Source organism: Chanos chanos, chromosome 9 (assembly GCF_902362185.1).
Source record: "Chanos chanos chromosome 9, fChaCha1.1, whole genome shotgun sequence".
In the NCBI taxonomy this organism is placed as follows: domain Eukaryota; kingdom Metazoa; phylum Chordata; class Actinopteri; order Gonorynchiformes; family Chanidae; genus Chanos; species Chanos chanos.
The window spans coordinates 5407136-5421207 of NC_044503.1; the positions used below are offsets into that span (position 1 = coordinate 5407136).

Below are 14072 nucleotides of genomic sequence, written 5' to 3' on the forward strand. Positions count from 1 at the left end.
AAAAAAAAAGATGCATGATTGCCTCTTTTATGTAATTAAATTTGAAAAGAAAGTTGTATGATTCAACGTAAATGTAGCGGATACCATGAGTGAAATGTAAAAGAAGAACGTATTTTTCTCTTTATTTGACTGATTTGGTTTTTGTGTGATTATTTTATAATCACACAAAAAAAGCTTTATAACGTATTTAGTATGCTTTAAAAAAGCTTTATAACGTATTTAGTATGCATTTCTGGTTCTCCACTCTCTCACTCTCTCACTCTCTCTCTCTCTCTCTCTCTCTCTCTCTCTCTCTCTCTTGCTCTCTCTGTATCTCAGTCCCTTCTCCCAAAGTAGACAGTCTTCTGGCTGTGTCGATGTAGACAGTTGTCTGGCTGTGTGTGGTTGTGGTGTGGATGTAGACAGTCGTCTGGCTGTGTGTGGTGGTGGTGTGGATGTAGACAGTCTTCTGGCTGTGTGTGGTGGTGGTGTGGATGTAGACAGTTGTCTGGCTGTGTGTGGTTGTGGTGTGGATGTAGACAGTCTTCTGGCTGTGTGGTGGTGGTGTGGATGTAGACAGTCGTCTGGCTGTGTGTGGTGGTGGTGTGGATGTAGACAGTCGTCTGGCTGTGTGTAGTGGTGGTGGTGTGGATGTAGACAGTCGTCTGGCTGTGTGTGGTGGTGGTGTGGATGTTGACAGTCTTCTGGCTGTGTGTGGTGGTGGTGTGGATGTTGACAGTCTTCTGGCTGTGTGGTGGTGGTGTGGATGTAGACAGTCGTCTGGCTGTGTGTGGTGGTGGTGTGGATGTAGACAGTCGTCTGGCTGTGTGTGGTGGTGGTGTGGATGTAGACAGTCGTCTGGCTGTGTGTGGTGGTGTGGATGTAGACAGTCGTCTGGCTGTGTGTGGTTGTGGTATGGATGTTGACAGTCTTCTGGCTGTGTGTAGTGGTGTGGATGTAGACAGTCGTCTGGCTGTGTGTGGTTGTGGTATGGATGTTGACAGTCTTCTGGCTGTGTGTAGTGGTGTGGATGTAGACAGTCGTCTGGCTGTGTGTGGTTGTGGTGTGGATGTAGACAGTCTTCTGGCTGTGTGTGGTGGTGTGGATGTAGACAGTCTTCTGGCTGTGTGTGGTGGTGTGAATGTAGACAGTTCTCTGGCTGTGTGTAGTGGTGGTGGTGTGGATGTAGACAGTCGTCTGGCTGTGTGTGGTGGTGGTGTGGATGTAGACAGTCGTCTGGCTGTGTGTGATGGTGGTGTAGATGTAGGCAGTCGTCTGGCTGTGTGTGGTGGTGTGAATGTAGACAGTCCTCAGGCTGTGTAGTGGTGGTGTGCGTTGCACTGAGAGAGAATGAGCTCTGATCTGATTCCTCTGTTTATTGTTGACCTGCGATTGCTCTCTGTCGGCCTTCACCTTTAGTAAGACGCCGCTATATAAAAAAAACCACACACACACACACACACACCTGATTTGCTCCCTGTCCCACTCGCACAGTATCATCAGAAACTCAATGCCGTACCTCATTTTCAAATCACTTTTCAAAACTGGCCATTGGCTAAAGTACAAAACACTGCTGAAATATTGACGCTTTATGAATCAACCCCCCCCCCCCCCTCCTCCTCCTTTCGTCTGGTAGGCACATTTACCTTTGTTAACGATCTGTAAAACCGTCAGTTTATGATTCAGAGTGTATTTTCCAAAACTGATAAATTGATATAGTGGGGGAGGGAAAAAAAAAACAAAAAACGGCTTTAACTTTCACACCATAGACGTGCTGCTGCTGTCCGATGAGTAGCAGAAACAGAAACAGATTTTGGACACAGTGATTTAGGTACATACCCGTCAGTGATGAGAACGGTCGCTCAGAGAGGGGGCAAAAATGAAAATATGGAAGGTTTTCACACCTTCCTGTTGTTTCCACATCCTTCCATCTCTCCATCCGGTCAGGTCCATTTGATACTGAGGGGCTGGGGAGAGAGGGGATGTTAGCATATGACATATATATATATATACACACACACACACACACACACACACACATATATATACACATACTGTATATACTGTGTGCATATATATATATAGATATATACACACACACACATACATACATACATATATACATACATACACACACACACATGCACACACACATACATACATATGTATATGTATATGTATATATATATATGTATATATACATATATATTGGGTCTTGGAAAAGGAGAGATGCCCTGAGCTCTCCTTGCCTACCCTCCCTGTCTCTTTAATCATAGTTTTCATTTCAGTATATTGAAATTTCGGTTACCAAGGACAACGTCATAAATAAAAAAGGGTGTTTTTTTTTTTTTGTTGGATTTTTTTTTTACCTCTCTCTCTCTCTCTCTCTCTCTCTCTCTCTCTCTAACTTTGTGCATTAGGGCTTAAAAAAAAAAAAAAAAAAGAACATACAGAGAAGAGATGGTCAAGTGTGAAAATTTGGAATCATTTGTTACGTTGGCTCTAGCGCACACAGAGAGGGGAAAGTAAAGGCACACATCCATAAAGCAGGACAAGAAAGGTCCTAAATGAAAAGTAAAGGGAATTTCTGTATCTTGTCACCAGGTAATCAGGAGCAAAGGCTCTTACTCATTCTAGTGTATAGTGCATTCTCTCTCCATCCTGTCTGAAGCAGTAAAATGCTTCCCTGATGTATGGTCTTAAATTTGAGTAGAATTTATCTACGTTCGACACAGTACGTAGGCTGGATTGAAAAGGACGCGCTTGAGTGGACCCATGGAAAAGGTTTTATTGCCTGGTGACTTTGTCTTCATAATGGTAGTGTTTGCACTTTTGCTCAGTGTAATTAGACCGCGATGTTTGTCTTTTTATGATGAAGACGCACGCGCCTTATTGACTTGGGCCGCGGTTTTAAAGGAAGATTTTACAAAAAAAAGAAAAAGAAAAGTGAAGCAGAAGTGTGCTTTTAAGAGTGTTTGAGGATATTTTAGAGTTTTTCAGTTTGAATTTTACCTCATGGTTTTTAGTTTATGAAACAGAAGTACGTGGATAAAGGCTGCGTTCGTTTAGCGGACGGAAGAAGTCTTCTTTATTCAAATGAATGTTCATTTCTTACCCTCTCTGTGCCAAAGTGCATTCTCTTGGGTGATGTATGTTTTTTCAACACAATGTATGCCGGTTTTGTCTTAACATTACAATTGTTTCCTAATTAGTTTGCTTGTAATTAATTTATGCATTTTGTTTGAAGTACAGTAATACTTTGAGAGCAACTATCCCAATTCTTTGCATAAATTTCTTCCGTTTTGTTACGGAGTTCAAAAGAAACAAAAATGTGTTTAGAAAAACACAGAATGTATTTAAATAATACGCTCCATTTTTATATGTTTGTTTTTAACAGGAAAAATTAATGAATTAACATTTTAAACAATCCGTCGTCATTATTTTGGTGCCGTTTTATTTTTAACTCAATTATATTCTAATTGATCATTTTTCCTAAATATGTGCGATGTTTTCCCTCTTTGTTCGCAACACCAAAAAAAAAAAAAAAATAAATAAAAATAAGATAAAAATAAATAATAATCACAAATAAGAGACATGATCAAAAAAACACGATCATTAATTTGCGGTATTAAGTAGGAAATTGCAAATCTAATGCAAAACAATGGGTTATGTTCTGCAAATTACCTCCCACTGTCTCTGTGTATTGTTACCGTACGTGCGCATGCAGGCGTGCTTCCAAAGCACCCAGAAGCGTATGTTTTTGGCATAAGTGAAGACGACCACAAACAGACGAAATAATTTATGACTTTTTATGAGAATTTGGGAACTAAGCAGACACGTGCTCTATGCTTTGCTACAGTTCATCGTTGCTCTAGCTGAGGAGTAAAAAAAAAACCCGACCGTAGACCTGCAATTGGTACCCAAGCACACTCTGTTTTCATTTGCTGTCTCTTTGATCTGTGATAAATGGAACCGACGGGCCTTTCGTAGCGCCCTTAAACAGAACGGCCCTCTGGGAGATCCTCGGCCCGGCGAGAATTTTGGCAAAAAAACGCGCCGAGGTGCCGTTTGGGACGAACCTCCAAAAAAAAAAAAAAAATGGTGTTGTCAGTGGTGATCCATTGAGATCTAGTTCTGGTAAATTGGATGTCCCGAACTCTCGGTTGATTGATGGCTAAGCCCGCGTCACACCGTCGTGCCTTTGGAAGGGACTCCGAAAGATATGCAATTCAATAAGCAAAAGTATGTTCTTATAACTGTAACATACACGAAATATTTTGAAGTTTTCCGCTTATCCCTGAAGCTTCTAGGATGACGCATTAGACCTTTATGGTGATCTGTAGTGGGTTTTTTTTTGTTTTTTTAATGAAGGAAATATTATTTTACACCACGTGTGATTCCTGTGCACAGGCAGTAACATTCCGGCCTAAAAAGCTTCCTTTGTAAACATTGTCCTTACTCTGTGGAGAACCGTGGACTGTATTATGGACGAAGGTGAAAGCGCAGCTTGCACACCCCGACGATAACAATGGAAATAACGAGAAATTGCCACTTTTTTTCCCTGACCATATGTGTACCCTTTGTGGCCCCAAGGGCATCCCATTCTTACCCTTTTCAGCACTTACCATAGGTTTTTTTTTTTTGTCAACTTTAAATAGTTTTCTTTTTTTTTTTTTTTTTTTTCTTATTTTCTTATATTATCCTGTCTCGTCTCGACTCCTCTCTTCTCTGGATAGAGCTTGATAAGCCCTCTCTGGCCAACAGTCTGTCTCCTCCTACATATGTGATGTACTTATAAGGAAATAATATTGAACATAGGCACTTGAGACTGAAATCCGTTTGTCTGACAAAGCCTCAGGAAAACCTTGGGTTTACGTCCTCAATTGAGTTCAAAAAAGAACAGTGCAGTGCTTTAGTCTGGAGAGCCGGCAACTCTTTTAAACCTTTAAAGTAATTTTTATTTCTATGTCGGACAACTGTGTTGTATGGTAACGTAACGTGAAAAGTTTCTTTTTTTTCTGTAGGTGCTTTGCTTTTTCCCCTTTATGAGATGTAATAATAAAACATTAACAACTTTTTCTCTCTCGTTTTCTCTCTCTCTTTCACTCTCTCTCTCTCTCTCCCTCTCTCTCTCTCTCTCTCTCTCTCTCTCTCTCTTTCTTTCTTTCCCTCCATTTTTTCTGCAGGGTCTCTTCATCTTCCTGATATATGGAGTGTACAACACAGAGGTAAGTCTGCAGTGTTTCTCAAGGCTGATGGAGTGAGTGAGAGAAATGACAAGTTTCTGATGGCTCCAACCAAAAGGGACGGAGCCGCTGCGTCTTTCCACATGGCTGTTCCACTGCCCTTCATGCTTGGGCTAACTTATATGCATCCGGGCTGGCCATTAAACACTGACACCCCGAGTGAAGAGGCAGCCATTCCTCACCTACATTGGCTAATATTTCAATGCCTCTTTAAGTTTTTAAACTCATGGTCTTCCATTTAACATTGTGACATTAGGCTAAGTCGACAGTAAGGCTCACACACAAAAATATGCAGGGGACAGAATGTAGTGTACGGCGAAGAAACATCATACTGAAATGGTTGTTATTACCATTTAGATACTTTTTTCAAAAATGAATAGGTGGGAGTGTGGTGGGGAAAAAAATACTTTTAATGGATGAGGCTTATTTGAATAAACCTTTTTTTTTTTTTCCTGTGAACAGTTCCCATCTAAATTCTGGTCAGAATATAAAAAAGCATACTGTTTCTGATGTGCACTGTGTGAGGATTTATTTAAAATCTGTTTGTCTCTCTGCTTGCCCAGCATAACCTCTCTGATATTATACATGAGTATTTATATGTGCATGTATATCTGTGTATGTATGTATGCATGTATGTATGTATGTATGTATATCTGTCTACTTGCATACCTACCTGTGTTGTATTACTCTTTTGTGACACTCTGTAGGGAAATTCTTCTCTGCACTTAACCCATCCTAACTACTTAACGGCAGTGAGCAGTTACTGTGCATTGTGCCCAGAGAAACTATCTATCTATCTATCTATCTATCTATCTATCTATCTATCTATCTATCTGTCTATCTATCTATCTATCTATCTATCTATCTATCTATCTATCTATCTATCTATCTATCTATCTATCTATCTTTCTGTCTATCTATCTATCTATCTATCTATCTATCTATCTATCTATCTATCTATCTATCTATCTATCTATCTATCTGTCTGTCTGTCTGTCTGTCTATCTATCTGTTCTGTTTGGCTCTTTGTGACTTGGTGAATTTTTGACCATATAGGACTCTGTTGAAGTGGTCATTGCTGATTTCTATAAGGAGCCGTGTTGAAAAGCCAGTTCTGCGTCATTGAAAAGTCCAGTGACAGTGTGGAGTTCGCTCTTAAGGATATCGCTCTTATCTGAATAGCTTTGGATGTACGGTGTACATCTTTTTAGAGGTCAGAAGAGCTTGGGCACAGTTCTATATCCCTCCTCCAGTCACAACCCCATTTCTGCCCACCCACCCACACTGCCCCCCCCCCCCCAACACCCCCCACCTGGGCCACAGCTTGAGCACTTACAATCCACAGGGTCCCTTTTCTTTAGCGCCCCACCTCTCTTCTCTCCGAGCCGCACAAAGGCGCACGGGGGGAACAGGTGACCCTGAGTGAACGCGGTGCTCTGACCCAACGCCTCACTGCCCACTGACCCCCCCCCCCCCCCCCCCCGCACTGTCGAATAAATCAGAGCCACGTTCTTGCTTAAGTGGCTTTTTTTTTTTTTTTTTTAAAGCATAGGAATCTATTTTCTAACTCTAACCTTTCCTTGACCCCTTGGGTCTTCACAGTTTGTGAGCAACCCATGTACTCTGCGCGCTTTTTTTTTCAGAAGGGGTTTTGTTAATATGAAATAATCTTCGCATTTTGTCTTTTTTTCTCTCTCTCCTTCTCTCTCTCTCTCTCTCTCTCTCTCTCCGTCCCTCTCTCCTTCTCCCTCTCTCCCCCAGCCATTGACTTTTGACTTCTTTCTCTCTTTCTCCCTCCTTTTTTTTTTTGGTCTGGTATACCGTCGAAGATGTCACCAGAAACGCGGACGGATTACATTACGCCCCCTGACACCGAAAGCAACTGCTTCTTTAATAGAAAAATTGAGAAAAGCTGAAGTGAATGATCAAAGTTTTGGTGTGCTAAATCAAATAATTAGAGAGCGGAAAGGGAGGCCAGAGTGAAGAGATCTGTTCTGTCTGGTTTTTGTTTATGAAAAACCTCTCTACATCTCCGGGGACAATGAGGTTCATTTCATACATCCTACGTTTTGATTATCTCAATAAGACATAGAGCATACACACCATAGCAGATTTGCTCCTTACACTACAGGCGCTTTGTGACCAAATTCAGTGATCTCATATTGTAAGTAGATCAACAGACACTCACACACACACACACACACACATTCAAGTCGACTACAACACGCAGAACTGGTTTTAATCGTATGAAGCGTTTGGCTTCGCACGATGGAATAATGTGTTCCACTTTTTCTAGTGGTCGATGTAGAGATGTCTTTGACTCTGTTGTTTGACACAAAGCTGATTTCCTACATAGGCTTCAGTCCATGAATTATGATATTTAATTATGAAAGACAAAAGTAATTAAGTGTGAATGTGAACACATGTATGTTCATTAGCTTGTCTGAGGTATTATTTAGTTTGATATTTAATTATAATGAGGTGTGAATGTGAACACATGTATGTTCATTAGTTTTATTAATTTGCTTATTCTAATAATCCTTTTTTTCTTCCCTTTCCTGTTGTAAAAAGTTAAATATGTAGCTAGTAATATATGTATACTTGCATAGCTATGGTCTTTGAAATCTAATTATAAACCACAAATGTGATGTTTGCTTTTTCTTTGGTCATCTTGTTAATTTTTCCCTTTAATGACCTTTTCTTACCTTCTCCGTATTCCAAGGATATCGACACATCTTAATATCTGTGTTACTTTCAAATGGAAATTATGTTCTGCTGGGTTTTTTTTTTTTTAATTTTATACGAAAAACTGTGATTACATTCCTCCAAACCTTGAAAGAAAACCGAAAACTTAAAATTGAAACGGAAACGGCGTGAAAGGAACTTCAAGCAGTCTCAACAAGTTCGGTTTCACCATTTTCAGAGAGTTTTGTACAAAATGCTTTTCATAATGTGAACTAGACTAAACATATGCCTTCCCCCCATCGTACTCATTTGGCACAGTGTGGTCTGGGTGTTAAAACTCAACGAAACTGAAGAGAAATTGCCCCCTCCCTTCTAATCAGAGTTATTGAAACAGACTCAGGCTGTCAAAAGTACCCTGCTCTCTTCATTAGCCGTGCCGGCACAGTGACAGAGTCTATGCAAAGCATGCCCAGTGTGTGTGCGTGTGTGTGTGTGTGTGTGTGTGTGTGTGTGTGTGTGTGTGTGTGCGCAGCGGAATAATTTATGACACAGCGGGCTCTAATGAAGTCATAAAACATAATGCATACTCGCTAACACGGTGGGCTGGCCCGGGGGTTCGCTGGGCTGACTCTGAGAGGTAACAGTGACAGTGGTGGTGACGGCATTACAGCTTAGAAAATTCCAGAAGGAATGTGGAGAATAACTTATATACATCATTTTTTTCCCCCCCTTTCTGTCTGATTTCAATCCTTGAACTGTGACTAGCTGATAAAATATTGATAGCATTTATTTTTTCTGGGGGTACTTTATACACTGTAATGCTATTCTGACGTACTATTTAAGAGGGGGCAACATTTTTATTGCGACTAATAAATGGAAAAGTTCCGAATGTTTTTCGACTCGCGTCGGTTGCGTATTTTATCAAAACATTTATGAATCTGTTTAAGATCCAGTTACAGTTTACACACTTGTTCGTTTTTGATACATTTCTTTGGTCGTACTTCCTGATACGTGAGATAATACACAGGAACTCTGCATGGGGTATGAGCGGATTCTTTTATAGATACATTCTTGTATGCACTGGTAGACACTCGGCTCTGTCACCAAATGTATATGTACTCATAGCTCTACAGTGTACTGGGTACAAATGCAATCTGTTCTGCTAGGGTGGTCTGTTTCTCTCTACCGCTTCATTTTCGAACGCTTCTGTGTGTGTGTGTGTGTGTGTGTGTGTGTGAGGCGAGTGACAGATTGTGGCTTTAAGCGCTCTCCTTACTTTGCTGTATCTCCGTGTCACTTTCAGGTACCATTACCTGTGACAAACTAGGACATTTCCCCCTCCTCCCATTCCTCCAAAGCACCAAGGCTCTTCTTTAGGGCAGCATCTGCTCTTTGGCTTGTTCTGTTTCGCCTTCTTTTTTTTGGGGGGGGGGGGGTGTCACACGTTTTTTTTTTGTAGAGTGGTTCATTGTGTCTGAAACTTTGGAAGTTGATATTTTTTGGGGGGGGGGTTTTGCATCCCTTAATGCCACCAAATGACCTTTTTGTTTTGTTTTGATTTTGTCTTGTTTTTGTTTGTTTTTTTTTTCTTGTTGTTATAGGTTCGCAGTACAGTAAACAGGTTTAAAGAGAGGAGAAAAGCCACGAACTTCTCTGTAAGTCTCTTATCATTTATGTCCATCTTTCCCTCACTTTCTTTTCATACCTTCATAATGTGTAACGTTATATGATATTAAAATGCTTGATTCTTGCAGTGTGTGTGTGTGTGTGTGTGTGTATGTGTGTGCGTGTGTGTGCGTGTGCGTGTGTGTGCGTGTGCGTGTGTATGCGTGTGTGTGTGTGTGTGTGTGTGCGTGCGCAGTGGAGTTAGAGTGTGAGGTAATATTTCAGATGGATTGTCCACCTCTGTCCCAGCCGCCGTGGCTCAGCCAGCAGCACCTCAATTGCGACAGTGTCAACTGCGCGGGGGGGGGGGGGGGGGTTTGAGGGGGCTTGGGGGGGGTGGGGGTTACAAGTTTCTAATCCTGTGTGAGCTGTGCCCTCCACATTAAACTGTCAGGGTGGTATTTATACGGCAGGCTGCTGTTCGCCCTGGGATCACTTAGCCCTGCAAAGCGCTTTAAAAGTAGTTAATAGCCCCCCCCCTTCCCAGTCCACCGACCGACCCCCCCCACCCCCCTTCTCCCAACACCCCCCTCCTCCCCCCAATTCAGTCTTCACCCTCTTCACTCTCTGGATGTGACTTGTCCCTTATGAATGATCACATTAAACCCCCCCCCCCCCCAACTGGCTCACTCTCTCTCTCTCTCTCTCACACACACACACACACACACACTCACTCATACACACATATACACCCTGGCTTGTCACGGTTTATAGCTCATTGCAGTTTGTCCCAGTCGGGCGCCTCACTATCAGGTCATTGAGAGCGGAATGAGACAATTTCTAAGGGCAGATTGATTTTAGAATATGGCCCCGTTCCTCCCTTTGACCCCCTGACAGGTTGACACTGTAAAGACAGGGACTTGTAAAAAATGACTGGCGACCAATGGAACCCAGGAAGCCGATATATCGTGATATATTGCGCGTCCGTATCATCTGTGAGACCTTTTTTTTTTTTAGTGTTCTCTGGCAATTTTCCAATTTTGGAGTCCACGTAGTCGAGTTTAGCCGCACGGCGGTGGCGGTAGCGACGGCGACAGCGACAGCAGATGTTTTTTAGCCAGTGTTCTCCCGCTGTGTCGTAAATCTGCCTGAAACAGTGTATCTACCTCAGCGTCTTGGTAGCAGGACAGTGTTGGGAAGTGAATGAGTGTATAAAGTGTCCGTCAGTGCTGGGCTACGTATTAAACCAGAGAAGCGGTGAAATAGCATATTATGGCTTATGCTTGTGGTTTAATTTTTGTCTGGCACGGGGGGGGGGGCGCGATGACTTACGTCCACAGTAATGCCATTTTAAATGCGGGCCTTTTTTTTTTTTGGATGGATATTACATTTTGAATTCATTTCAGATATTGAACTGCACATTCCGCTGTATTATTTCTGTCAGTTTAAATTCTCAAGCGTTCCAGACTGGTGTTGGATGTCCTCAGGACATTGTATGGAAGGGAGGGGAAAAAAAAAACCTACAGGCCACACGTTTTTTACATGTCTAATTTTAACTCTGTTGTATCTCCTTAAGCATTGAAAATGAACATGCTTATATATATATTTATATATCCATATACATGTAAATGTGTATATATATATCTATATATCTATATATCTTTTTATATCTATCTATCTATCTATCTATCTATCTATCTATCTATGTATATATATATATATATTTAAAAGTGGCATCCCAATTCCTATGAAAAAACAAACAAACCAACAAGCATATTTTCAGATGGTCTTTTCTTTTATCCACTGCTTATCTGAATCTAGGGACTGTATGCAAAGATTGTGCAAACGGTTTGTTTGACCCCCTCCCCAGGCTGTCTTTGGCTTGTGCGGAATAAACACGAGTCTATCTGACCAGTGCTTCTGAGTTTGCTTGATGCCGACTGCCTCCTAACCCCAGTGACCCTCCACTTGTACACACACAGCCAGATTGCTTTGAGAAATAAAGCTGTCAGTTGCACAACTCAAATAAAAAATGCCCCCCCCCCACACACACACACAACACTTGGAGGTCTGTCCTTAGACAGCCTTGAAATATAGATATAAATTGGAAGTGGATTAGTTTTTTGATCCTAATTCAAGTTTTGACAAGATATAGGACAGAGATGTGTGTCGTATACTGTATATTTGAGTGTGGCTGGGATCTGCATTGCTTTCGCGGCGCTGTAAAGAGGCCCGGAGACACGGCTTGGAGCATTTGTCCGGAGAGCTGGGATGCTTCATGTTATTCTTCTGACAGCAATATGTCATCTGAGAAAGCGCGCGTGTTTCCAGGCCAAGCGCGTGCACTCATTTCGTTTTTTACACTTGAGGATGGTGTAACGTCTGTTCGCACGCTCAATTGGAATTTTGTCCTGTCTTTCCCCTGGTCTGTTAAACTGCTCTTCGGTTTAAACTGGGCTGTTGGAGTATTGTGTAGCTGATGTAATCCTTCCTAACCTGTTTGGAAACCTGTGCTGTATATAAAAAAAAACTGCACCTGGAATAGGGCCTTGTTTGCACTGAACTACCGACTGACTAGAGGATAATTAATCAGTTCAGTGATCATAAATGAATACCTAGTAAGTCCTGTAAAGCTAGGTAGTGACGACTTTATTTTTAGCACTGTTGTTCCCTGTTTAGCCTTTGTCCCTGTCCCCTTTCCCACCGTTTTTTTTTTTTTTCCCCCCTTCTCTGCAGAACTGTGTGAGTTCCAGACCTTCCAGTTCGGTGACCACCTCGCGGCCGGGCAGTTGCCCCATGCCTGAGTCTCAGGGAGGTGAAGCGCCCTGTACCTGCCAGCCCGGGATGCTGTCCTCCCCACACTGCAGTGCTTGTGTGGGCTATACCAGCTCCAGCTACAACGGCAGGAGTGAGTTAATGACACTCTCCTTTCTCCCCGTTTTTTTTTTTATATGGCAAAGGCTTTCTGTGTAGAGACAGAGAGCACGCAAGTATACCCATAGAGAAACATACTATTTTAGTTCTGGAGTGGATTTAAAACACAGAGTATACAGGGGACTCTGCTGGTATGAATATTAGGCCAGAAAGAGAAATTCTCTGTGCGAGCATGCGTGCGTGTGTGTGTGTGTGTGTGGGTGGAGGTTGGTGTGGGGGGGGTGCTCTTCTTGTTTGTCATGAAACTCAGGTCAGCTCACAAAAACAGGGATACAAGCAGAATAAAGCTACAGCTTTGTGTGTTTGTGTGTGTGTGTGTGTGTGTGTGTGTGTGTGTGTGTGTGTGTGTGTGAGTGCGTAAACGTGTGTCTGTGTATGTGTGTATGACTGTGTGTGTGTGTGAGAGAGAGAGAGAGTGAGTGAGTGAGTGTGTGTGTGTGTACGTGTGTATGCGTGCATACGTACTGGAGACGAATCTGTCCTGCATTAGATTCAGAAGAAGGAGTAGCAACTGACAAGCTGGTGAACTCCATCCATGACAAGCACCAGTTCTGCAATAACATTGTCCAGAAGGCTCACGCTGAACTGCACTGCTTCAGTCTCTTGACCCTCTGATTATCGCTCTGCATCAAAGTAATTGAAGGAGAGTGCATGCCAGAGACAGGCCACAGAGGTTAGGCAACGAGCGTGAATTATACTACAGTCATCTATAGTCTAACTCAAGCTGACTGAGATTATTCAATTCAGTTTCGCTTCAGTCATAGACGTCTTTTTTTTAATGAATCTTATCATGAGAAATGCCATAAACGGAGAACTTCGAACTGCACCAAATTTGTTTGTAGTACCCACTGGAGCAGCAGGATTTCAGAAAACGTGAAACTTTGATGTTTTCCCATGCTGATATGAAATTAAAAAAAAAAAAAATTACACCAATTAGCCTGCCAGTTGTGGCTTGAGAATGCTTGCATAAAACGTGTAAGTAAAAAAAGAGGAAAAACAGAATGATTCCGTTATCAAATCAAAATCTTTTTAAAACTGGAATAATTATAGTTGTTAATAATAATAATAATAATAATAATAATAATACGTTTTTGTTATTATTATTAGTATATAATATTCAATTGCAGACTAATCGATATCATATCCATAAAATCTCCCCTAATGTTTCTCACCTAAAAAGCATGAAATATCAAATCAATCTAGTATAAATAAACACTCCCAGCCGAAAACCCCAAAAGAAACAAACACACACACAGAAGTTATCGTTTATCGTCCATGGCTAGCACGAGCGTGTGTGCCTTTAGTCCCGGCACTAATGGGGGGGGATGCAAATCCGGAGCTGATTTGCCAGGCATGACTTAGGGGACCGTGTACGGGGAAACGCCCGCCGGGGGCCGGGCTGTATGCATATGCACCTCTACATACACAAGCACCTCTACTAATCATCCACAGCAGACACACGCTGATAATGCCAGGAAACACCAGCCATGATTGAATATTTGTTTTTAATACGCGGCAATTTTTTATAAGCAGTCAGGGATGGGGGGGGGGGTGGGGGTGGGGGCGCTCCTTCTTACCTGCTCTAAGGATGCGCAGAGAGAGAGAGAGAGAGAGGGAGAGGGA

The 14072-nt window shown here is 42.0% G+C and overlaps 1 protein-coding gene across 1 annotated transcript in view; it reads left to right on the top strand.

Annotated features, from left to right (window-relative positions):
- Nucleotides 1–14072, top strand: part of LOC115820679 (adhesion G-protein coupled receptor D2) — a 53244-nt gene that overhangs the window by 26532 nt on the left and 12640 nt on the right. The window contains exons 19-21 of the mRNA XM_030784323.1: nucleotides 5166–5207; nucleotides 9512–9565; nucleotides 12252–12423. Coding sequence (XP_030640183.1) covers nucleotides 5166–5207; nucleotides 9512–9565; nucleotides 12252–12423 — 268 coding nt within the window. The remainder of the gene's footprint in view (nucleotides 1–5165; nucleotides 5208–9511; nucleotides 9566–12251; nucleotides 12424–14072) is intronic.